This window comes from Megalobrama amblycephala, linkage group LG9 (assembly GCF_018812025.1).
Source record: "Megalobrama amblycephala isolate DHTTF-2021 linkage group LG9, ASM1881202v1, whole genome shotgun sequence".
NCBI classification, from domain to species: domain Eukaryota; kingdom Metazoa; phylum Chordata; class Actinopteri; order Cypriniformes; family Xenocyprididae; genus Megalobrama; species Megalobrama amblycephala.
In genome coordinates, this window is record NC_063052.1 from 14,242,652 (window position 1) to 14,266,995 (window position 24,344).

At 36.8% G+C, this 24,344-nt stretch overlaps 1 protein-coding gene across 1 annotated transcript in view; it reads right to left on the reverse strand.

Moving 5' to 3' along the window:
- csmd3b (CUB and Sushi multiple domains 3b) overlaps positions 1 to 17,526 on the reverse strand; it is a 521,564-nt gene extending 504,038 nt beyond the window's left edge. Inside the window, 1 exon segment of the mRNA XM_048201776.1 lies at positions 17,217 to 17,526. Coding sequence (XP_048057733.1) covers positions 17,217 to 17,391 — 175 coding nt within the window. The 5' untranslated portion in view covers positions 17,392 to 17,526.
- Between the last annotated feature and the right edge of the window lie 6,818 nt (positions 17,527 to 24,344).

A 24,344-nucleotide genomic window follows, 5' to 3' on the forward strand; every position in this document is an offset into this window, starting at 1 on the left:
CTGTGCATAAATTTGTTCTTCAGCCCCTCTTCAAGCCTGCCTCAGCAATTTGAGTTCACCTCAGCCTTAAACCCATGATTCCACGAAGACCAGTCTCTCCATCGGTTTATTGACAATCCACAAACTGAATACAGATGAAGGGCTTAAGTGTCCCTCATTATGGTTACATGGAGCCTGTGCTCTTTAGGAAGTTAGCTTAAAGTTCAAGTACTGCAATCTCCTTACCGACAGCACCAGTGGGTTCAGTTCATCCACTCCTGTAGCAGATTCTAAAACATAATCATGATACAATTATAAACATACACACAACATATGGGCTATTTACAGAAACATTAGATATCAATTTATATGCACTACCTTCAAAAGTTTGGTATTTTTTAAGATATTAATACATTTATGGAGCAAAAATGCATTAAAATGATTGAAAGTGACTGTAAAGACATTTATAATGTTACAAAAGATTTCTATTTCTAATAAATTTTGTTCTTTTTAACTTTTGTCCACAAAAATATGAAGCAGCACAACTGTTTTTAACATTGATAATAATAAGAAATGTTTCTTGAGCAGCGAATAAGCATATTCAAATGATTTCAGAAGGATCATGTGACACTGAAGACTGGAGGAATGATGCTGAAAATTCAGCTTTGATAACAGGAATAAATGGCATTTTAAAATATATTAAATTTGAAAAGTTTTGATCAAATAAATAATGCAGATGAGCATAAGAAACTAAAAATCTGTAAATGAAAATATCTCCCTTTGCATTGAACTTTGAGCGTCGTAACTTTGCAGATGTTGTTTATGCTCAAACAGCAACATTACACACTAACTAAAGTTAAAAAAGTGAAATCACAATCAATCACCCCTTTAAAGTCCAATGCCCAAATTATGAATGTCACTTTCCAAAGGTCAAAGGTCATCAGAGCAGATTTAATTGCATTTCACATCAGACACTTCAACTTTGCAAATGACTGAGTTGTTAAAATCCAAGCTTAAAATGCTATTCAAACTGAATTAACATGGTTTTCCATGTGTCTATTTACTTGCCAAATGGAGCCAAATACTATCTGAAACTTTATCCTGCTTAATATTTCTTGCAGAATTCACTAAAAATAACAAAATAACACCAATGTCTCCCTTTGTGATGACAGATCTAGGAACCTCACAGGATAAAGCCTACACCAGTAAATTTGACAATAGTGACTGTCACACTATTTTAGCTTCACAACAGCTCATAAAATAAACATGAGGGTCTGACTCATAACAGGGCATATTTGGGCTATAATTCCACCTGGTAGTCTGAGTGTAAGTGATTATTTATGATTTTATTGCCACCCACCCCTACCATAGCTCTGGCTCCTGAAGTACACTGTTGCAGAAATCCTTTAATTAATGTATTGGGGGCTTTGGAAGAACAGGGATGTCTGACTCAAAGAGGCAAATTAAAAGCAACGAAGTGCAGAAGGCATGTAGTGTCTGACATTAAAGCCGTGCAGCATGGATGTCATTACATATGGAGACTAGATCAATACAAGAGAAGATAAAAAAAGAAAAGCCTTCAAGCATGGCAAACAACTGGTGAGCATTCGCACAGTATTTCAGCAACCTGTTGGTGTGTGTGTGTGTCAGTGAGTGAGAACTACCACTGAGAATTGCTGTATGTATGAAAGCAATCACACTGCTGGAATACACCTGCCTTACACTGCGACGGCAGGGAGCGGAGTTAAAGTGGAATAGGACAGGGTAGAAAAGAGGCAAATATACAAGGGAACGACGAAGCCACGGAGCAGCTCTGAAGGCATTGTGCGCCATCTCCAGCTGGAGCACTTGACATTTAAACTAGGGTCTGGAAATCCCAAAGGAAAGGCTCAATATATCTTCAGATTTGTGCGAGGGGGCTTGAATAAAAACATCAGCATGATTCAACATTAAGTGTGCAGCCTCTGCAGAGTTGACATTTGTGCTTAAAGACATAAGTAATCCCTGATACTCTCGGAGATATTTGCCATCTCCACATGTCCTTGCGTGTCAGAGGTGCCAGATTTGATAATAATGGAGGAATAAAGGCGTATCCTACCACATTTTTAGCAAAAAAGCATGCACAACAAGATTTTCCTTCACACCGAAGAGTCCCAAGGAGCCATTGACTAATTCAGAGATTGGGTTCATTTTTTTAATTGTTTGGATGGAAAACAATTCATTTTGCTATCCAAACTTTGTAACATTTAACAATAAGCAACAAACATGAATTAACCAAAAATGTAAGGCTACATCTTTGAATTAACAATAAATAATAAGCTGCTGTTTCAAAAGAATCAAATGACAAAACTCATTGATAAAGACAGTCACTGTTTAGTTACTGAAAGAATCAGTGATTTAATGAATCAATGACTCACTCATAATGACAGTCGCTCTTGGCCCTGTCCCAAATGGCACCCTAAACAATTTTGTGATTTAAAGGCGCTTTGACTGTTGGGTAGAAGTCTTCTGTGGAGCTTGCTTCAGTGCAGGTTGAGCAAAAGTACGCATTGAGGACGCATATCGCCCGCAAAGTGGGCACTCGCGAACACGCTTCTGAAACCTAAAATGACAAATGGGACACACTTCAGTCTCATAGACTTCACATGGAGCCTTTGGCAATTGTAAGTCCACAAGTGCATATGAACTGGGCCATTTGGGACAGGACCTCTGTCTTTCCTAAATGAATCAATGCTTGCAAACGATTCAATTGAATGAATCACTCATAAAGACGGTAACTTACTGATGCAACAATGTACTATTCATCAAATCCTAAAACATTACCGGTAACATCCTGTATTACCTGATTAGTTTCCCCACCTTAAAGAGTAAGTTCACCCAAAAATGAAATTTCTGTCATTAATTCTGTCTCATGCCGGAACACGAATTAAGATGTTTTTGATGAAATCCGAGAGGTTTCTGAAACACCCATATGCAGCAACGTCATTGTACCTTTTAAAGCCCAGAAGGGTAGTAAAGACTTCATTAAAATAGTCGACGTGACTGCAGTGGTTCAACCTTAATGTTATGAAGCAACGAAAATACTTTTTGTGCGCAAAAACAAAACAAAAATAACGACTTTATTCAACAATTTGCATGCATGTGTCGTGTTGCACTGCGTTTACAACATAAACAGCGTAGGAGACTGACAGGAAGAGAAGAAATTGTTGAATAAAGTCTTTATTTTTGTTTGTAAGTATTCTTGCCGCAAAAATATCGTAATGTGTTAGGGGTCTTACGGGTGTGGAACGACATGAGGGTGAGTAATTAATGACAGAAATTTCATTTTTGGGTGAACTAAACCTTTAATGCATTCACATCAGGGACACAAACCTATGAGAAAGTTTTGTGAAAATTTTGCACGGTTTAAGATGAAGTTTGCTTTTATTTTATATTTTTGTGTTTGACTTGTTTTGAACAGGTCTTAACGTTAGCTGCTAAATTCAAATTTATCATTTAATATCTACATTTAAGATCTAGTTAATGTTTATATAGATCCAATTAAGTGGTATCAATTGCTACTTTGTGTTCAGATTATAATTATGCCACGAGAAGCAACAATGAGCATCTGCGCAGCGCTGTATAGTGCATACACAATAGATAATAACAGTCTGTGGAGTCTCAGAGGTGGTGTGAAGCAACTAAACACACAGACTTGGGAAAAGTCACAAATTAATGTAAATAATAGGTCAAATTACACCTTTCACTTCACATGTGTAATTTCCAGAACAGCCTAATTTTATCGGGTGCGAGAAACAATGTAAAGCGTAGGAGGACAGGCAGAGACTCTGCGTCTTGAAGAGGACCCGATCCAAGAAAACTTTAATGAGACCACAGATGTGACTTCCTCTCATTGCCAGAAATCAAATTATCACAGTAATCTATGCAAGGTCATGGCTGCTACCTTACTGATGTAGGATGGCGACTCTTTTGGCGGGTTTTATTAAGAGGTGAAGCACTAGTTCCTGTCACCACTCTCTCAAAATTGCACTGCAAGGAAAAGCCAATTAGCCAAGGAGCCTCTTAGAAAATGAAAACGGCGTGTTTTTCATTCCTAATTATTGGTCGTATCAGCAAAGTAATTTAAGAAATGCCAAATGTCACAACAGGTCAGTTGGGAAAAAAAGGGCTACTGGAAGAGAATAAACTTTATCTCGTATTACAAAAAATACTTACAGTGCAGCCCTTTACTTTATGCAACCACCAGCATTAATTATACCTGCCAGAATCTGTAAAATGTCAAATGTTCTCTTGGTAATTAGAGGGATTTGCGTCTTCACGCAAACTAGCAGCGAAACCCTTTATTCTTTCAGACGTGCACACACGCTTGTGTTGGTGTGTGATTTCGCTATTGTTGTTATGAGATGCAGATACTGAGCTCTTATCATTTACTTCATCTTTGATTCTACTAGTAGGTTTATTATCAAACACAGCAGTGCTCCTGCCTGTTTGTTGGCATTACACCGACTGACAGGGGTGTAAAGCGGGTGCATACTGTGCGATTTGTTCTGTCTTGACTCTTTTGCGAATGTTGCTTGTCAGATTGCACGATACGATCCAAGAGTGATCCTGGTAAAGAGCAAAGTCTGTGTGATATCAGTGGTTTTGTATGTCAGATTGCATGATATAGGCTACATTATTGATGCTCATGAAATAGTAGCCTGCCACACAAACCCAACCATCAGCAAACGTTATTGTTATAACAGAATTTAAAAGAAAAAATAAATTTATTTACACATATTTGAGAATTTGAATATCAGATATTTCACAATCTATTAAAGGTGCAGTAGGAGATCTGGGAAAAGCTAACGTTAGCCTGCTAGCATTGAAAGCATACGATCCCACCCTCCCTGCAAATTGCCATCCAAAGCCATAACAATGAATGTATACAACTTAGAGAGCTTGTACCTGACTGCTGCAGATTAGTTTCAGTGTTGATACTTTTGACATGGGAACGCATTTGGAAACGCATTTCGTTTTGATTCGGTAGGAACTGTAAAAGGTGGCTGCTGTTTGTTTGCGGTGCTCATGACTAACGTCTGTCTTAGCATGAAACGCGTGATGACATATGATGTCTGCGCGAACAGGGTGCGTGAAGGTGTGTAAAAACATATGCTGACAGGCATATTATTTCATTCAGACCGAATATAAAGTTAAAATATTTTATGGTCCTATATTTTTAGACCTTTTTACATAGTGAGTGCTATCAGGATATGAAACTTTCAATCAGTATAACAAAAAAAAAAAAAAAAAAAAAAAGCTTCTGTAGAGAATCACCTACTTCACCTTTAACAAGTTTAGGAATATTTTGAATACTATGGCAAGCCGTTTTGACTTTTATTCATTCTCAGGATATGAATTCTTGATATCAACAATTCAGTTTTCACTAGTTAAAATGCTAATTTTTGATATCAGGAATTACATTTCTACTAGTAACAATGACAATTGTTTATATCAAGAATTAACATTTCCACTAGTAAAAATGTTAATTCTTGATATCAACAATGATGTCATCACTCGCAGAAATATGTATTCTTGATATCAACATTTGAATTTCCACTAGTAAAAACTAGAGTTCTTGATATCTGTAATTGTATTTTCACTAGTGAAATGTCACCATAGGCTGCCATTCAAATTCAATTGTTGATATCAAGAATTGATTTCTTACTAGTTGAAATTCCAATTTCACATATCAGAAATACAATTCTTACTAGTAAAAATCATAGTTTTTGATATCAATAATTCAGTTGTCACTAGTTGAAACGTCAGTTCTTGATATCAACAATTGAATTGCTATGTTAATTTTTGATATCAATAATTTGATTGTCACTAGTGACAATGTTAGTTTCTGATATCATGAATGTGATTGTTACTAGTAAGAAAGCCATTTTAGATATCTGAAATTATATTGATATCAGAAATACATTTTCAGATATCAAAAATGAACATTTTTACTAGTAGCAATTCAATTGTTGATATCAAGAACTGACATTTCAACTAGTGACAATTGAATTCTTGATATCAAAAATTTGCATTTTACTAGTAGCAATGTAATTATTGATATCAAAAATTACAATTTTTACTAGTAAGAATTGTATTTCTGATATGTGAAATTGGAATTTCAACTAGTAAGAACTCAATTCTTGATATCAACAATTGAATTTGAATGGCAGTCTATGGTGACATTTCACTAGTGAAAATAAATTACAGATATCAAGAATTCTATTTTTTACTAGTGGAAATTCAAATGTTGATATCAAGAATTAACATTGTTACTAGTGGAAATGTAATTCCTGATATCAAGAACTGAATTGTTGATATCAAGAATTCATATCCTGAGATGTGAATAAAAGTCAAAACGGCTTGCCATATGAAGTGTCATGTGGAAAGCTTTGTGCGTCACATTGAAATAAGAATGTGATGCGTTCTAAAATAGTTTGCATTAAAATATATGCACTTCAATGAAAATATGTTGTTTTTGCAACAACATATAGTCTATATCAGTCATGTTTTATGAGTGACAGATTTTTTTTGAAGAGCTCTAAAAAGCGTGAAATGACTTTTTTCCTGTCTGCTGCCTTTGACGTCACAACCCATGCACTGGAAAGATAGTGCTTCGTCCTGGGCATGTTCTTGTGGTAATATTGAATCCAATAAAGCATGACAAAAAACAAAACAAAACATACATTAGTGGGAAACGTATCTAACCAGTAAATGCGAGTTTTCGTTTACCAAATGCTAGAGCTTACACAGTGTTGAAATATATAAAATGAGTTAAGTTTCTGCCATTAAGCTTCATCTTGACACATCTTGACCTAGACTCTGGAGACCGACATTTGGCTCTGTGGCTCTGCGGCTCTGCAGGCAGATGTATCTTGAAGATGAGAGTAATTGTGTTTCCAGAAACCTGGTGCTGACATCATAATTACAACACAACCTGCTCATCCTCTCTAGCTATTGATTGGCCTCATAGTTGAGACATGTATTCTGGTGTGTTCTCACTAAAACACAGTGTATTTAAAGCACTGAAAGTCCATTAAACCTTTTAACAAGACCAATAATATTATTCAATGAAACCTCACTTACTCAAATAATACCACAGTAGCTTTGTGCATACTAGCTTAGCCAGACAATAGTAATAAATCATAGTGCAATTACACATAGTCATTATAACTGTCCCTCAGCCAGTCCATCTCGACCTTTTGAAGCCTGTTGAAGCATATAAATTCTGTTTTAAACAAGAGGTTGTTCTTTCCTCTGTGCTTCCAAAAATTGTCCAGCATTAGATTTCAGGTACTAAAGGAAACGGCTAACAGCTGGAACAAAGTCAGCCTCGTTTCACACTGTTCAAGGCATGAAGCCAAGCTCTTTACAACAATACAGACTATAAAAAGTCCCCATTCGATCAAAGTAATATTTTAAAAGGCCACAGAAGATCAAACGAACCTCCTGCCTTCAGATATACTGCCATGAACCACTGTTAAATCATGTGACACAGACCATGTGACATGGATGACAATTGTGTGTGTCCCTTTAAATGCAAATGAGCTGCTGCTCCCGGCCCCCTTTCCAGAAGAGGGCGGAGCTTTAACAGCTCAACAACAACAAAGCTGGAGAATCTCACGCAGCCAAAATGACGACGTGTTCAGCCTTACATTGTTCAAACCGGAGTCGACACTGATGGAGAGACTCAGGAAGAAGTTACAACTTTTAGAATGAAACTGGACGATAAATTTATGTAGTTGCTGTGGAGTTCTTCCCAACCCGGGAAGAAGCTTGCTTGTTGTAGTCCTTAAAATGCGATTTCTGTGAAAGAAAATATCTCCCTTTGAGCGTCGTAACTTTGCAGATGTTGTTTATGCTCAAACAGCAACACACTAACTAAAGTTAAAAAAGTGAAATCATAATCAAGGACCCCTTTAACTCTTGTCCATAGTGCATGCATAGTGATGATGAATCTTAATTACAGAGGTGATAAGCATACCTAATATCAACATTCACAGCATGCGCAATCAACCATGTAAAGTGAAGGACCGTAACTCAAAATCTGGTTTTAAATCCTGCTGGACTAGAACAAATGGTCTCAAGGTGACTTTGACCCAGGTAAAACTGATGAAGTTGCATTTTGCATATCTCAAACTGCATGGACACGCTCCCAAAATAGCACGCAGTAATTTAAAATGTTTGCCATTTTAATTAGATTGTGCTCTGAGATTGCGTTATCTGATGAACTTATGGGGGCATCGTGATTCAGCGACATTTGAGCCGGAACAGAGTAGAAAAGCATTACATAACAAACTCAGTTTGTTTAAATAGGTTATTGTGGTGCTACAATCCAGGAAGCAGCTGAATGGCACCTGAAACTTGAAATAGCAATGCTTCAAAGCGGCCCGCTCAGCGGAAATGCTAAAAACTCTTTACGGTTTATTAAACAAGACAGTGTGAGATATATTTCTAAGAATTACAGTTCGCTTGGGGCATCTAGTATTTTAAATGTAGCAAAACATCTTGGGTTCTGTTGACTGTCATAGTCACAAGCATTATTATATTTATATTGTAGCGCAGGGAATTCTGGGGGGAAAATGGGGTTATTAATTTATGGAATCATCTATTATGACAACATGGCAGGCAGCTGCGTCCTCCGCTGTAGCCAGCAGCCCAGGAACGAAAGGTCAAAGGGTCAAGCTCGTCCAGATCTTCATCCAGCTGTGTCCTCTGGCCGACGACAGGTATCCGTGTCATTCTTCCTCCATTAATGGCCGCTACAAAAATATCACTCCAGAGGTATAAGGCGAACTCAAAGAGATATTATTTATATCTGCTGTCTATGAAAGGGAAACAACATATGTGAGGGGAACTGGAGGGAGAAAAGAGTAAATGAGCTTTGAGGAAATTGGCAGAGATTCTCGGCATGAGGCAGCCCCGATTCCAGGGAACCCAGATCGAACTGACAACTCAAACAAGAGGCCCACCATGAGCTGCAGTCACGAACAAGCCTCCCTTGTGAAACAATGAGGCCGCAAATATATCACTGACTGTACTAAACGCATCTCGCCCGAGAACAATGAGGCGGAAGGAATCAAACGAGAACGCCGCGGTGCATGCGACCTGCACACAAATTCACAAGGCAAAAGGTCAATCGTATAACGCCGCACGCTCCCACCTCCTCTGAATCATCGCCATTGGCTGTCGTCGAGGGACGGTGACTCCTCTCTGTCAAGCCAACGCACTTCAGAATGGACTTTGATGTCATTTCTTCATTCACAGAAGTTGACCCATAAAAGCCTGGCTCTGCACTGTGTTCATCGACATTCTGATGAGGGCAGAGGTCTAGGATCCAACATCTCTAGGAAATTTGCCAGTCTTTTGGTAAAAATAGCACTCTACATCCGCACACAAACATAAACATGGATTTACTGGGTCTAATTACGGTCTGTCACCCCAGTGCTTTTGAATATAGCCAGTTAGTTATGAAATACATTTAGTTAAAGGGATAGTTCACCCCAAAATGAAAATTTTGTCTTCATTTACTCACACTCAACCTGTATGAGTTTCTTTCTTCTTTTGAACACAAAAGAAGACATTTTAAAGAATGTTGGTAATCAAACAGTTGACGGTTTGAATAGACGGAAAAAAAAAAAAATACTTTGGATGTCAGTGGCTACCGTCAACTGTCTGGTTGTTGACATTCTTTAAAATATCTTCTTTTGTGTTCAACAGAAGAAAGAACAACATGAGGGTGAGTAAATGATGACAAAATTTTCATTTTGGGGTGAACTATCCCTTTAAAGAACAAGCACCCTGATCAAATATTACTCCAGTATAAGTATTGCTTTTAAATTTCTACTTGAGTATTTACTTTTGCATGTACGAAAATATCAAACATAAATGTACTGATAAGGATTACCGGATATTGTTTTTATGCTGTTTGATATACTCTATTCCCTTCCTCAAAATACTCTCTAAAAAAATTAAAGAAAAAAAAATCAGATACTGAATAACAATTTAACACAGGTAATGCATTTTGGGAAATTAAGTGTTACAATCCATCCATCCATCCATCCATGCCTAAACTTTAAAACAAAAGCTTTTTCAAGCTACAAACACTGCTATCTGACTTAAAATTAAACTTTTAAAGGTGCCCTAGAATTAAAAATTGAATTTATCTTGGCATAGTTAAATAACAAGAGTTCAGTACATGGAAATGACATACAGTGAGTCTCAAAAACTCCATTGTTTCCTCTTTCTTATATAAATCTCATTTGTTTAAAAGACCTCCGAAGAACAGGCGAATCTCAACATAACACCGACTGTTACGTAACAGTCGGGATCATTAATATGTACGCCCCCAATATTTGCATTTGCCAGCCCATGTTCAAGGCTTTAGACAAGGGCAGCCAGTATTAACGTCTGGATCTGTGCACAGCTGAATCATCAGACTAGGTAAGCAAGCAAGAACAACAGCGAAAAATGGCAGATGGAGCAATAATAACAGACATGATCCATGATATCATGATATTTTTAGTGATATTTGTAAATTGCCTTTCTAAATGTTTCGTTAGCATGTTGCTAATGTACTGTTAAATGTGGTTAAAGTTACCATCGTTTATTACTGTATTCACGGAGGCAAAACTGTCGCTATTTTCATTTTTAAACACTTGCAGTCTGTATAATTCATAAACACAACTTCATTCTTTATAAATCTCTCCAACAGTGTAGCATTAGCCGTTAGCCACAGAGCACTATCAAACTCATTCAGAATCAAATGTAAACATCCAAATAAATGCCATACTTATGCGATTAGACATGCTGCATGACGAACACTTTGTAAAGATCCATTTTGAGGGTTATATTAGTGTGTGAACTTTGTTTATGCTGGTTAAGGCAAGCGCGAGCTCCGGGGGAGGGGAGCACGAGATTTAAAGGGGCCGCGCAGCCTGAATCGGCGCATATTTAATGATGCCCAAAATAGGCAATTAAAGAAATTAATAAAAAAATATCTATGGGGTATTTTGAGCTGAAACTTCACAGACACATTCAGGGGACACCTTAGACTTATATTACATCTTTTAAAAAGACGTTCTACGGCACCTTTGAATAATAGTATATACATTTTCCTTACATTCAACTTCATATTGCATATCTGCATCCGGTTTGAACATGAATTTAATTTGAATTGAGGTCAAATTTAATTTAAATTCAGTAATTTAATTGGAATTTAAAAAGCATTCAGTTCAATTCTGAATGGGGCACAACCCTGATAAAACTACTACGGTTTTGAATGTAGTAAAGTAAAAGTTTTCCAAAATGAAAATACTTTATTTACTCTGTAAGCTGTACTCTATCAGAGTAAAAATACTGTCCACTGTTGAACACAGCTCTCCTTAAACCTTCACTCTCCCAGCAGTACTAAAAAGCAAGCAGCTGCTGAATACTGCAGCAGTACAGATGTATTCCAGCATGATGAAAATGAACACCGCTCTTCTCTCCTTTTTTGACAATGCGCCTGCAGTAGCAGTTTGTAAGTGTGCTTGTGAATGTTTATAGGTGTGTAAGGACTGAGCAACTCTGTCACAACAGGTAGTGGCGAGAATGAGTTGCAAAAACAGACAGCTCCACGCCTCTGCACCTGAGCCTTCCTGACAGACACAGGGCTCCAATCAGACCATGTTTCCAACACAGCTGTCACCCTGGAAGCCTTTCACTCCTCTAAGGTCACGAAAAATACCTCAATGTGGCTGTATATGCTGCAACAGTGCTTCGTTTATTTTTCATATTGGATCAACTAACAGAAATTGATTCAGTCCTTGCTGAGATCCAGCGAGACTGCTTTTATACAATGTTTAATAGCCTCTGTTAAAGAAAATCAGTTCTTCTGGGTCAACATAAAATCATAGTATGAATCACAGTGTGTTTGTGTGCACTTGTGAAGTAATTCATGCACTGAAAGCCCTTTACAAGTAGTGAGGTCGCAACTCAGCCATCACTCATGTAGCCTACCATTGTGTGACAGTACTCTAAACATCATCCAGTTTGTTATTCTCTTCCTTGACACTCAATTACAAGCTATGGCTGAAAAGGTGGTAAACAGGACCATAGATCACACTAATGAAATTGTTAGTGCCCCCTGCTGGCCCCTAATAACCAACACTCAAGTTACAAGACCACCATGGAAGCTGCCTGGCATGAACGCTGTTGGTTTGTCGATGGACTAATAGTAGTATGCATTGCATGTGCACACACATTTTGGTTGTTATAACTGAAATGCATCATGTGGTAATGTTCTGGCAAGGTTCTCTCAAACATTATTTCAATAGAACGTTCATACAAAGTTATTTGCTCTTTAATAATGTTCTCAAAATGTCAGCACAAAAACATTGTTTATACGTTATTCATGGAATGCTTTTGGATGTTCATCTAACATAATTTACATATTTTCAAAATGTTTAGAGAACATTCAAAAGTAACATTTCCATATTATTTGCAATTTGATGAAATGGAATGTTCTCTTAATGTTCACATAACACATAAAAGAAAAACTGGAGGTTTTGAATTTTCAGAGAACATTCAGAAATAAGTTAATTGGAATATTTGCAAAACCTTTCTATAACATATTTTTGGTAGCTGGGTAACGCCTGGCTTGGCTAAGCACAGTTAATAACATTAACACCGTCTGACAATCCCATGCATAATTCACTAATGAAATACATGGGAATTCTGTGTGACTGGCTTGAATCTGAATTTCCTTAATGGTGTATCCCAAAATGTTGTTTTTCTGCAGTGTGACCTTTAGGGATTTCAGGTTATTTCTCTAGACACGTAGGTAATAATTAAAATGCAAAATGAGGCTGGGTATATGCTTGTAAACATTCTTACATCATGCACACCGCCAAGCATCAAACGCAAGGAAAAACCTAAGGCAATAAAATAGCTGGCAATTGCAAATGCAACATTCCATCCATTTTATTCCTCACATTAAGTCATCAAAACGAATAACCAGCAGTTAATTCACACCTAAATCAGACACACACTTATGTATGTATGTATATAATATATACAGTAAATATATATATATATATATATATATATATATATGATAGATAGAGAGAGAGAGAGAGAGAGAGAGCAATTAGTTGTGTTTCTGTGCAACAGTAAAATTTCTGAATGTTTCTGAGTGTTTTTGAACAAATTGGTTCAGTGAATGATTCAATGATTCACTTGTTTCATTTCAGAATGGATTCCAGAATCGTTTGACTGAATGATTCAATGAGTCACTCACAATGCAAACACTTATTGCCACCTACTGATGTAACGTAACCTGCAGAAAATGAATATTTTCAAAATTATATTATTTCTAAATCAAAAATAATGCAAAAGAATCCACAGTTTCATATCGCTAATAAATATTTGGGGTTTGTAAATTAATTCAACATTAGCAGGTTTGACATCATGTTTATTATTCATTATTATTTCATTAGCGTAATAAATATTCATGGTCTGTATGCACTCACCATTTTATAAGGCAAGGTTTGGGAAAATTGTATTGTTTAGACCCTATTTACACTGCATATTTAGCTTTTTAAATAAACCCACATCAAAGACCTTTCTCTTAAAACATCATCCCTTCTGAAAATCCATCCATCTGTCAGTATCTTTTTTGTACTAGAAGCTGTTTAACACTTCAGATGTTGTCAAGTACAAGTCAAGAGACCAAAGTAGGTGCGAGTATTTGTGCATGACTAATGCAACGCTGATCACCAGGAGCTATTAAGGAGAAGAACAGAGGATAGTCCAGGGAAAACTATACGTGATCCACTGAGCATCCATGCAAAGCTTTGTTACTGTGAGAGAATCACTCCAACCCCCGATCGATTCTGCTCAGGGCGGGAGAAAAGGTGATGCATATCCAAGTAGCAACAGTATGGTCTGCAGCAGAAGAACAATTTCGGTTTAACATACCCTCTTTCAGATGTGGTATTCATGACCCTTTATGTTCATTTCACATGTCCACCGACAAACAGAAACCATCTAATTGGATCCATATTATCAAGGTTACTCAATTTCCCACGAGACATAATTCTAACCTGAGGGCAGTGTGCCATTAGTCAACTGACAGGGGACACTACAGAAATGTTACATGACAAGCCTCACGCATGCAAGCGGCTGCAAGAAATCATCCTGTAAGCGGTTCATACTCACAAAAACAACCTTAAACATGCTGTTTGTAGGAGAGGAGTTCCTAAAATCTATTTGACTGCAGACATCTGGAGCCTTTAATGACCCTGCTCTGCACCTGGCTCTTCAACAGCCATGCTTTGCTCATGGAGATTAAAAGCCTCTTTCAGACGAGGCAGTGTTACACAGCGGCAAACTGTAACATGCAGGATTTTACACTTATAAGATAGGGCACTGATCCCAAGTATGATGCCTCTTCCAGCTATTAATCTGTCCCCTCGGGACTTGTCCTCCAGTGGGTCTGTATGTTAACCACTGAGTAGACATATTTGGCTTCTAGCTAGTGACCTGTGGTCAGTTTATGGCAACTAATTCGAGATAAGTGAGATTGAAGTGGCTGTTGATAAAGCCACGCAAACTACACTCTAAAAAATGCTGGGTTAAAAAACAACTCAAGTTGCGTTGAAAATGGACAAACCCAGCGGTTGGGTTAAATGTTTGCAGTTTTATTGTTTAACTATTGTTTAAAAATGACTATATAGCTGGCTTAAAATGGACCAAAAATAGGTTGGAAATTAAAAATCAGACACATAATTACTAGAGGCAACAATAATATTTAAAAGGTGAACATTTATTAATAAGCAATTTAATAAATGTTTATTGTTTAATCATTATTCATTAAACTAATTTCCAACATACTTTGGGTTCATTTTAATCAAGCAATACAGTCATTTTTAAACAATAGTTGGGTTAAATAAAACTACTCAGCAGGTTGGGCAAACATTTAACCCAACCGCTGGGTCAAAACAACCTAAATGTTGGGTTTGTCCATTTTCAACCCAACTTGGGGTGTTTTTAACCCAGTATGGTAGGGTTTTTAGTGACGTCACAGCAGCCTTAGACTCATATATTAGTTTTCCCCAATAAATTGTGATTTATTAAGCAGCCTTTCAGAATAAACAAACTGAAAGAGCATTGCTGTTTTGTGAAATTACATATGGAAATAAACACAACTTTGAAATTATGTACTAGACTGCTCTGTTAATGAGAACAAAATGCTTCCATTATTCGACAGCCGGTCCATTTATTCCTTCACTTTCACTTCATTTTGTTTAAGCTGCAAACAAAGATTTTAAGTTGTCAATGGTAGATCCTAAAAAGCAAAAAATGTCTGTACAGAATTTAAATGTTAGAATTGATATGGCCCATACACAGTATCTTTATTCAAACTCAAGGCCTCTTAATGTCGAACTATTTCACCTGAACAGTATGCATAAAAGTACTAAAACACAAATACTCAGAAAAGGTGTCTTTGCTGCAAGAAATGAGTAGAGATGAAGCACGTTTATATCCAAATCTACCACCTGGGCTGGACTCCTGTGGAGCAATTGGCCTCTAGGTCGGCAAATTTTTAATTCAGCACCAGTAGAAATAAATGTGCATAATTAAGTTTAGTCCTAAGGCCTGCTGATGTTAAACCAAGAAGCATATATCTACAGTCCACATCCCTGCCGGGGGAACATGCCTAAAATGGTTTCCCAGGTCGTGATGGACTGGTTTCAAAGGGAGTTTGGGCACGCCAACCAGTTCAAACTTAAACCACCTATAAGACCAGCAAACCATTATAGGCTGGTTTAAGATTTCTTATTTATTAATTAAGGTCTAATGTGTCTTCATGCTAAGTGTTAATTTATTTAAGTACATCAAACAACTGTACGTCAGAATGACTCACTGGATAGCGCGCGCTCTCTCTCTCTCTTCTCTCCAGCAGTAAGGCAGTGATATGAGGTCTAGCTCGCATTAATTATCCTCAGGATCTCGTCACACTGCCACCACGCGACGGGTTATCAGCCAACAAGACTGCACCTCGCACACTTTACGGACACCGGTACTGCTGCTTATCCACGTCTCCAACACATCAAGCCCTTTTCAGTACCTATTCACCCCGCGTGACGTCATACTTGATTGGCTAAAACATCAAATATAGTACTGATATAGAATAATAATCAAAGTGTTAACAGCTTAAATGTTTATATCTATAAAACAATCAGTTAAAATGACTATATTTGTATTTGAGGTGGCGGTATAGCTACTATTACTATAAAACGTTTAGCATCAGATGAATCAGCTCGATGCGAATTAAAATGCTAGGCAGGTGGTAATGACCAAGATACATCAGGCAGAAGTGCTGCCCAGGGGTTTGCCTCCACCCTACTAAATTCAATCAAACTGCAAAGGTTTTTTTTTTAAAAAAAAAAACCCAGAAACCCAAGATAAAACATTCTGCACGTTTCCAAAACTTCTCTATCCTATATATTTCATTTTCCACAGATAGATGAGAGCTCACACCAAGCCTCCTCCAATTAAACCCAATGAAAACGCCGAGGATGTTTCAAACCTTATATATGCGATCATGGTGTATATTGAGACGGCGTGCAACAGTTAAATTCCCCAAATCAGGGCTGATCAATAGGCGTCCAGACGCGTCAATCCCATCGCGAGATGCTGTGTGTGATGGTACACTGGTGAAATCTTACGTTATCCAGCCAGTTCTTGGCTACTTATATACTAAAACATGTGTCAATGGTGCATTTTGTTGGATGTATACCTAGTACACCTAAAGGAATCGTGATTTTCTTTCCATACCCCAACCAATCGAGCTGCGTTACCCGAAAATAAGCACTCATAACACGCGTTCATTTGAGATCCAGTAATTAGCTGCTTCTTATATACATGAAACCACCCTGCATGGTGTTAATATCTAAAACAGCTCGGATAAAATTACTCTCTGACTTTGTGATCCATCATTTAATGACCACAAGCAACTCACGTATCCGCTCGAGCATACTGCAAGAATATTTATTGAGTCCTCGCTCAATGCCTGCATTGAGTAAATGCGCTTTTATTCTCAAGCATTCTGCTGCACGGTTGGCTCTCCTCTCCCTACATCCACTCCAAGCTCGTTCCCATCCATATACATTGGTGCAGAACCTCGGAATAACTCCTCGAGACTGTCGACTTACCTCGCACGCATGTGACCATCATAAAAAATATCAGATTCCAAAATGTAACTCCAGTTTTAATCCCCATTTTCTTTGCTTGGGAGTCCACCGGACCACATCTAATACATCCTCTCTTGAAAACGGTCAGGAATCCCGTTGATCTGACGCTGTGCCCCTCTGTGTCATCTATGTTCATGTTCACATGAAGGTAGTTGTTCTTTCCCTCAGCCAGAAGCGGAGCGGATCGCGGTGTGGCTCGAAGTGAACGGTGATGCTGGGATCCCACAGCAACCTTGACGAGGACTCAACCATCTCGCCAAAAGGGGCCAAACTCTCTGCGCTGTGATCTCGCTCACCGACTACTATTCACTGCTATTCAGTGTGTGTGATCTCACTGTTTCATAATTGCACAAATAAAACATTTAGTGTCGAGATGCATTTATGAGTAAATTAATGAAAGCACTGCTGAGGGGGGAGAAAAAGAAAACAGTCTGAGATGGTTTGCTGGTCTCCTAATATGGGCAAGCTGGTATGTTGGATGGTTTTAAAGATGTTTTAAGCATTTAAATGAGATGAAATCCAGCATTATCAGGCTGGGAGGCCAGGGTAAACCAGCTGAGACCAGCAAACCAGTTTAGGCAAGATGTTTTTATTCCCCAGCAAAGATCATTGAAAATAAAGTATTTTGGCACTAGTGCATGCATGCAAATGTTTCATTTGCATGCCTTTTTATTTTTAAATGTGAAATTAGTCAATTTCTCATCAAAACAATCCATTGGACATGCACAGATACAGTTTACTGCTTAAATGTTAACATAATGATGGAAAGACATTCATCATCTAAAGACTGCTGTAAGAACTATTCCATGTTTCATTCAGTCCAACATGCTGTAGAGGTGTTCATAATGCAATTTTATTGAGTTCTTGGGTCCTTGTGTGAATAACTATTTTCTTGAAATTCTTGAGGCCAACATAATCTTATAAAAGTCTAGCATTAGTATTATAATCATAATTATTTCCTACGAAAGGCATCTTTGTAAGAAACTTGGCAGTGAATGTGAGATCTAAGACTGGGTGATTGCACTGTAGAAGGACACTCCTGCCATCTACAGGCTGAACATCCAGTCAAATTTCATTCTTAGAAGTGTGCAGACGCTCAGCGTTCCCTCTCTCTCTCCACTTCCCACGTGCCTGAAACACACACACACACACACACACACGTTTGTTTCACTATATTAGTGAGGACATTGCATTGACTTCCACTGATTTTACATCAGGTAAAGATATTTTCTATCACCTAACCCAACCCCTAAACCTAAACCTACCAAACACAGAAACATATAAAACGTGTTTCATGTTTTATGGGGGCATTCCATAAACATAATGATTTTTGAAATAATGAAACATCACTTAGTTTGATTTATAAGATATTTTCCTCTTGGAGACCAAAAAATGTTCCCAAAAGGACAAGGATACCAGACATTACCATCATTTTGTCCCCATAACATGCACTGTGAAAAATTATTTTCATGATTTGTTATCACAACATTGTTGTCAAATCAATTTCAATAATTAATGTGGTTCAGATAATATAATATTTGGAGTTTCTGTTGATTAAACCAATCACCTTCATTGTATTAAAGGGTTAGTTCACCAAAAAATGAAAATTCTGTCATTTATTCGAAGCTTCCTGAAGCAGTGTTTTGAAATCGGCCATCACTAAATAAGTCGTTATTTTGTTTTGTTTTTTTGCGCACCAAAAATGTTCTCGTTGCTTTGTAATATTAATATTGAGCCACTGTACTCACATAAACCGATTTAAATATGTTTTTTAGTACCTTTATGGATCTTGAGAGAGGAAATGTCATTGCTCCCTATGGAGGCCTCACGGAGCCATCAGATTTCAACTAAAATATCTTAATTTGTATTCCGAAGATGAATGAAGGTCTTACAGGTGTGGAACGGCATGAGGGGAAGTAATAAATGACAGAATTTTCATTTTTGGGTGAACTAACCCTTTAACTCAAATTATTAACTTCAGTGAGCTCAACTTACTTTTTTAAGTTAAACCAACTTTTTTTTTTTTTTTTTTTTTTTTTTTACAGTGTAGGGTTTAGCTGATGAAACACACACAGGTTCTAAGGTATCTCACATGGTCTTTTCAAATAAAAAAAGACATCCTATGCATTATGAATAGCCAAAATGTTAAGTTAAGAAAGAACTCAACAAAGTCATTCATCCAATTTTTTAGCCCCCTCATGCTCTCAAGCACTAATTAGATAGTGGAACTCCATCCTCATTAGTCCTGCAGATCCACACCCATCTGAACAAAGGAAAAGGGTGATAAATCATATAGTCATAGGCATAAGCATATAACCTTTACTCATCGCAGTCTCTCAATGACAGGATCAGGAGAGAGAGGGAGATGCTGGAAAATCCACCAGAGAATGAATCATGACTGCACCTCATCAAATCCACATTTCTCATCTGCTTTGAGTACAAGAGACTAACCTTCTTCTTCCTCCCTCCTTCAACACACCAAATTAAAATCCAGTTAAGGTCCCTTAAATACCAGATTGGCTCAATGCAACTGGACATGTGCAGGCATTCAATTAGAATTCATAAACAGTTAATGTGCATTGTATACCAGACCGTTTGAACTGTACATTAGCCTCGGCAATATTAGAAGCACTATATGATTAGTTACACTGTCATTTAGCCAACATTTTTAATCCAAAGTCACTCAGCGTTCACTAATTGCTCTCTCTGGAGCACTAGATGAAGGACACAATTGAGACTCATTGTAACTCTCTAGTTCACAACTTGCCTCTTGCCATCTTTAAGTTGTAGGCTACATTTTTATATTTAAACTTAAAAGGGTCCTTTTAAAAATAGAAATTCCCCGTTGAAATAAAATAGCTTGATACATAAACATATGCAAGTTTCAAAACTGAAAAACCCTCTCAGTCCAAAAAGACCATCTGTTGAAATTAAGCGGAATCAACGACTCATTCAAAAGACGTGAATACAGAACATATGCCGACACGTCTATTTGATGTCCAGCAACTTGGGCTGGCCCGGTGCAAGAAGTAAAACATTCTATTATTACAAAACACCAAAAGACGATGCTATTATTCCAGTTAACAATCTAGAAGTTGGTTAAACGTTGTGTTGTTTCTGGCTCAGAGCAGATGTTTATTTTTAGCATGTTCTCTGATCATTTCAGTCCAACCGTAACAGTTTGTGCGGTGCATTTCAGCACATGTTATTTTGTGAATATGCAATGAGGCTGTTACTGAAGAATGGGGCAACACCAACTATACTGAACCTGGCAGAAAACGTACATCTCACAAGCATTCGCTGCGTCTGAAATTGACTACTTCCCTACTATATGCAGTAGTATGCAATAAACAGTACACCAAAATAAGCACAGATTGTTTCTATTTTACATGCAAAGATGTAAATCAATCATAACAGAGGGCATTTGCACAGAAGTCTTAAAGGTAAAGTTCCAAAAAATGCCTGTTTAAAGGGTTAGACAGAGTATGATATATATGAGTATGATATATTTTGGTGCAAGAAACCTTGACTAGACTAAAATAAAATAAAATAAAATGAAATAAAATAAAATAAAATAAAATAAAATAAAAAAGTAAAATGGAATAATAATAAAATAAAATATAATAAAAAAATTAAAAAGTATGACCCCTTTAAATAAAATAAAATATAATATTAAAATAACATTTATTAATATAAAATAAAATGTAATAAATTCACAGAGCAATATTTCACGTTTGAGCAAGGGACTAAGGCAGCATGCAGAAAATATGCTAACACTGAAAATTAAAATTTTGATTATTTAATATCAGAAGTTCACAAAACATAAGTTTAGCCATAACTCAACAAAATGTGCACAGAGTTTTGCCTTTGCATGGTTATCAAAAGACGCTGATAAGACATAAAAGTAAAAGATGAGTCAATGCCAAGTATCACCCTTACTTTTTCTGTGCTTGTTCTCAAAGCACCACACCAAAGCAAAACAAGTTCCAAGGGCATTCAGCAATGAGATACAAAAACATCTGCTTTACAAAAGCTTATGGTCATTTGAGGAGATGCAATGCATCAATCCAGGCCTGAGGCTCAAGATGGGTTATTCTTATGACTAGAAAAGTGACCTCATTTGCACACTTCATTAAGTCACGAGCACAGCTCGCCTTCAAGGTATTAAAGAGTTTCTCAGCTTGTTATTTATTGTATGTCGTCACTCCCTGTGGCCCCACACCCTGCTCTTTGGATGTACTGCTGGGCGAGAGCAATGAGCGCACCCGTCAGAAGCAGCGCTGCATGAGCTCCAGGCCCTTCAGGCTCTTATCCATCATATCTGGGGGACACGTGCATGATGGAGGGCATCAGCTCTGTCACACCTGCCATTCAGATTCATTAGCAGAAGACTGAGGCTGAACATGGCAAACTGAAAGATAAAATAGTGTGAACTTAAAAGTATACACTCACAGTCATTTTTACAGTTAACTATAAAATATATTTAATTAAAATAATGAATGTGACCATGTGAATAGGACCCAGATTCTCAGTGTGCACTGTGGGGTTGCATTAGATTTATTTTCTGTCAATTTAAACTACCTTTTTTCAGTTTTTTTTTCCCATTTAGATTCAACATTTATTTTTTACTGATTGCAAATAATAATAAAAAAATGCATGTTAATGAATCTAATAATTTCTGTAAATCATATAAATCTCATTTTGTCCTCATAGATAGATAGAATAGAAAAACGATAGATAGAACGATAGAACAATAGATATCAGAGTTGGGTATAACGCCTTACATAGTTACTGTAGTCTAATTACTTTTCCTGATAACGCAGTAGTGTAACGCATTACATTTTAAATTTATGTAATTTGATTACAGTTACTGATGTCAATAAAATTACGTTACTTGCGTTACAAGAAAAAAAAAATTAGGTAAAGTGCATTTCTAAAGAAATCACGTTTGGCGCGGATGCGTCATTATGAATCACCGGAGAACGCGTGGAGGAGAATACCCGCTCCCAAGACGAGCGCGGTCCAACCTCCTAAACAAGCTAGATTGGATTTTTAGGCGATTTGTTCAGGATCGGGAGAGAAGGTAACTTCTGAACAATACTGTTTTCAAATGTTATTATAAATGTTTTCAGCATTTTTTTCCTGTCTTTAATGCAGTTACATACAAACATAAACACAGTTACAGTTTTTCTCAGTCGCTTTGGTACATTTCTCAGATCAGAATTGAAATTCTCAAAACTACCTGTTCAGTTCTCACATTATTGTGTCACTTGTGCACATCAAAAAAGCAGTTTCTCATTTCTTTGAACAAGTTGCAAATGCTTTGGTACATCCATGCAAATGATTATGTACAATTCTCTGTTGTTTCCTACATTATCAGTTGCTTATGTCATGTTGATCAAAATGTATTATATTGGGTCTCTGTTGAATAGTCTCACCCCCCACAACATTTAGGCACAAGCTCATAGCATAAGTCTTTACATGCAAAATGGTTGAACAAGTTATCATAATATGTCAAGCATATTTCTATACTTTCTATATTTCCATTAGACTTTTTTCTAAATCTGTCCTGAATTGGTAAATTGCTCCCAGGTGAATGTTGACGACATGACATGACTCAATAACGACATGACTCAATGACTCAATGACATGTTCTGTCAATAAAATACAGTACAAACAGTAAGAGAGTAAATTTGAATCTTTTCCATTCTCTTGCAATTACACTCACACATACACTAAGATGTAACTTATAATTGACAATAATTGTCATCAAAACTTTAGCCATAGTTTCCATCAGAACGTCCCTCCAGAGTGAACTGTTATATTGAGAACATGACTAAACAATTTGACTGTCTTATCCGTACACAATGACACAAGGACTTGTCATTCTGATGGCACTGACATGTTCATTGACACAGATATTTACTTTTGAGAGATGAACTAAGGATTTTGAGTAAGAGAGTGGCTTTTGCAGGTTATCCATGGTGTTTTGCTATTTGTACAAATTGTTTTGAGAAATGCACTTACTGTTTTGCAAATTGTGAGTTTGATTCGAGAAATGTACCAAAGCGACTGAGACAAACTGTAAGATACCACACACATACATGCTACACACAGCAAGGAATGTTTAAGCTGTGTCCGAAATCGCTCACTCGTTCTCCGATTCACTAATCCCTATATAGTGTATGTCATCTGAGTGCACTATATCTGCAAAGAGTGAACAAAATGAAGTGAGTAAATTCGGAGGCTGATGTAGACTATAACTGCTCAACACGTGATAAAACTAGGCCTACTTTTATCCTACATGTTATTTTATAAAATAATATTAATAATAATCTTGATGACTTTATTTTGTAATCATACATACCTGCCAGCTTTGTAGTTTAATCGACTGAATGGTTTGTCATGCTTAATATGTGTTCATAATCATTAAATACTATTTAAAAAAAAAAAACGGCAAACAAAAATAAACATTAACAAGTGTACAATATTTCATATATTTATTAATTTATATTTCATATATTTATAAGTTATTTTTAGTTTGTTAGAATCTCACACTCACAGATGACGTGGTCGTTGAGCGCCCTCAGGCGACTGTTATGATTGCATTTGAATGAATAAGCTACCTATAGATGATTAACGAAATATTTTTAAGTCAAGTTGCTGTTTTCATACTTCTGTAATATTTTTCAGTCAATATGAAATTACAGAAAGAACTATGAGTTTCAGTTTGTTGCGTATTTTTGTAGGTTTCAAAGTAACTTGAATGTAAAGTAATTAGTAATCTGATTACTTTTTACATGCAGTAATCAGTAATGTAATCAAATTACAATTTTAATGTAGTAATTTGTAATTTGTAGTGGATTACTTTTTTTGAGTAACTTACCCAACACTGATAGATATATAGAACAACAGTTAGATAGATAGATAGATAGAATGATACATAGAACGATAGATCGATAGAAAGATAGATAGAATGATGATAGATAGATAGAATGATAGATAGAACAATAGATTGTTAGATAGATAGATAGATAGATAGATAGATAGATAGATAGATAGATAGATAGATAATCCATAATTAACAAA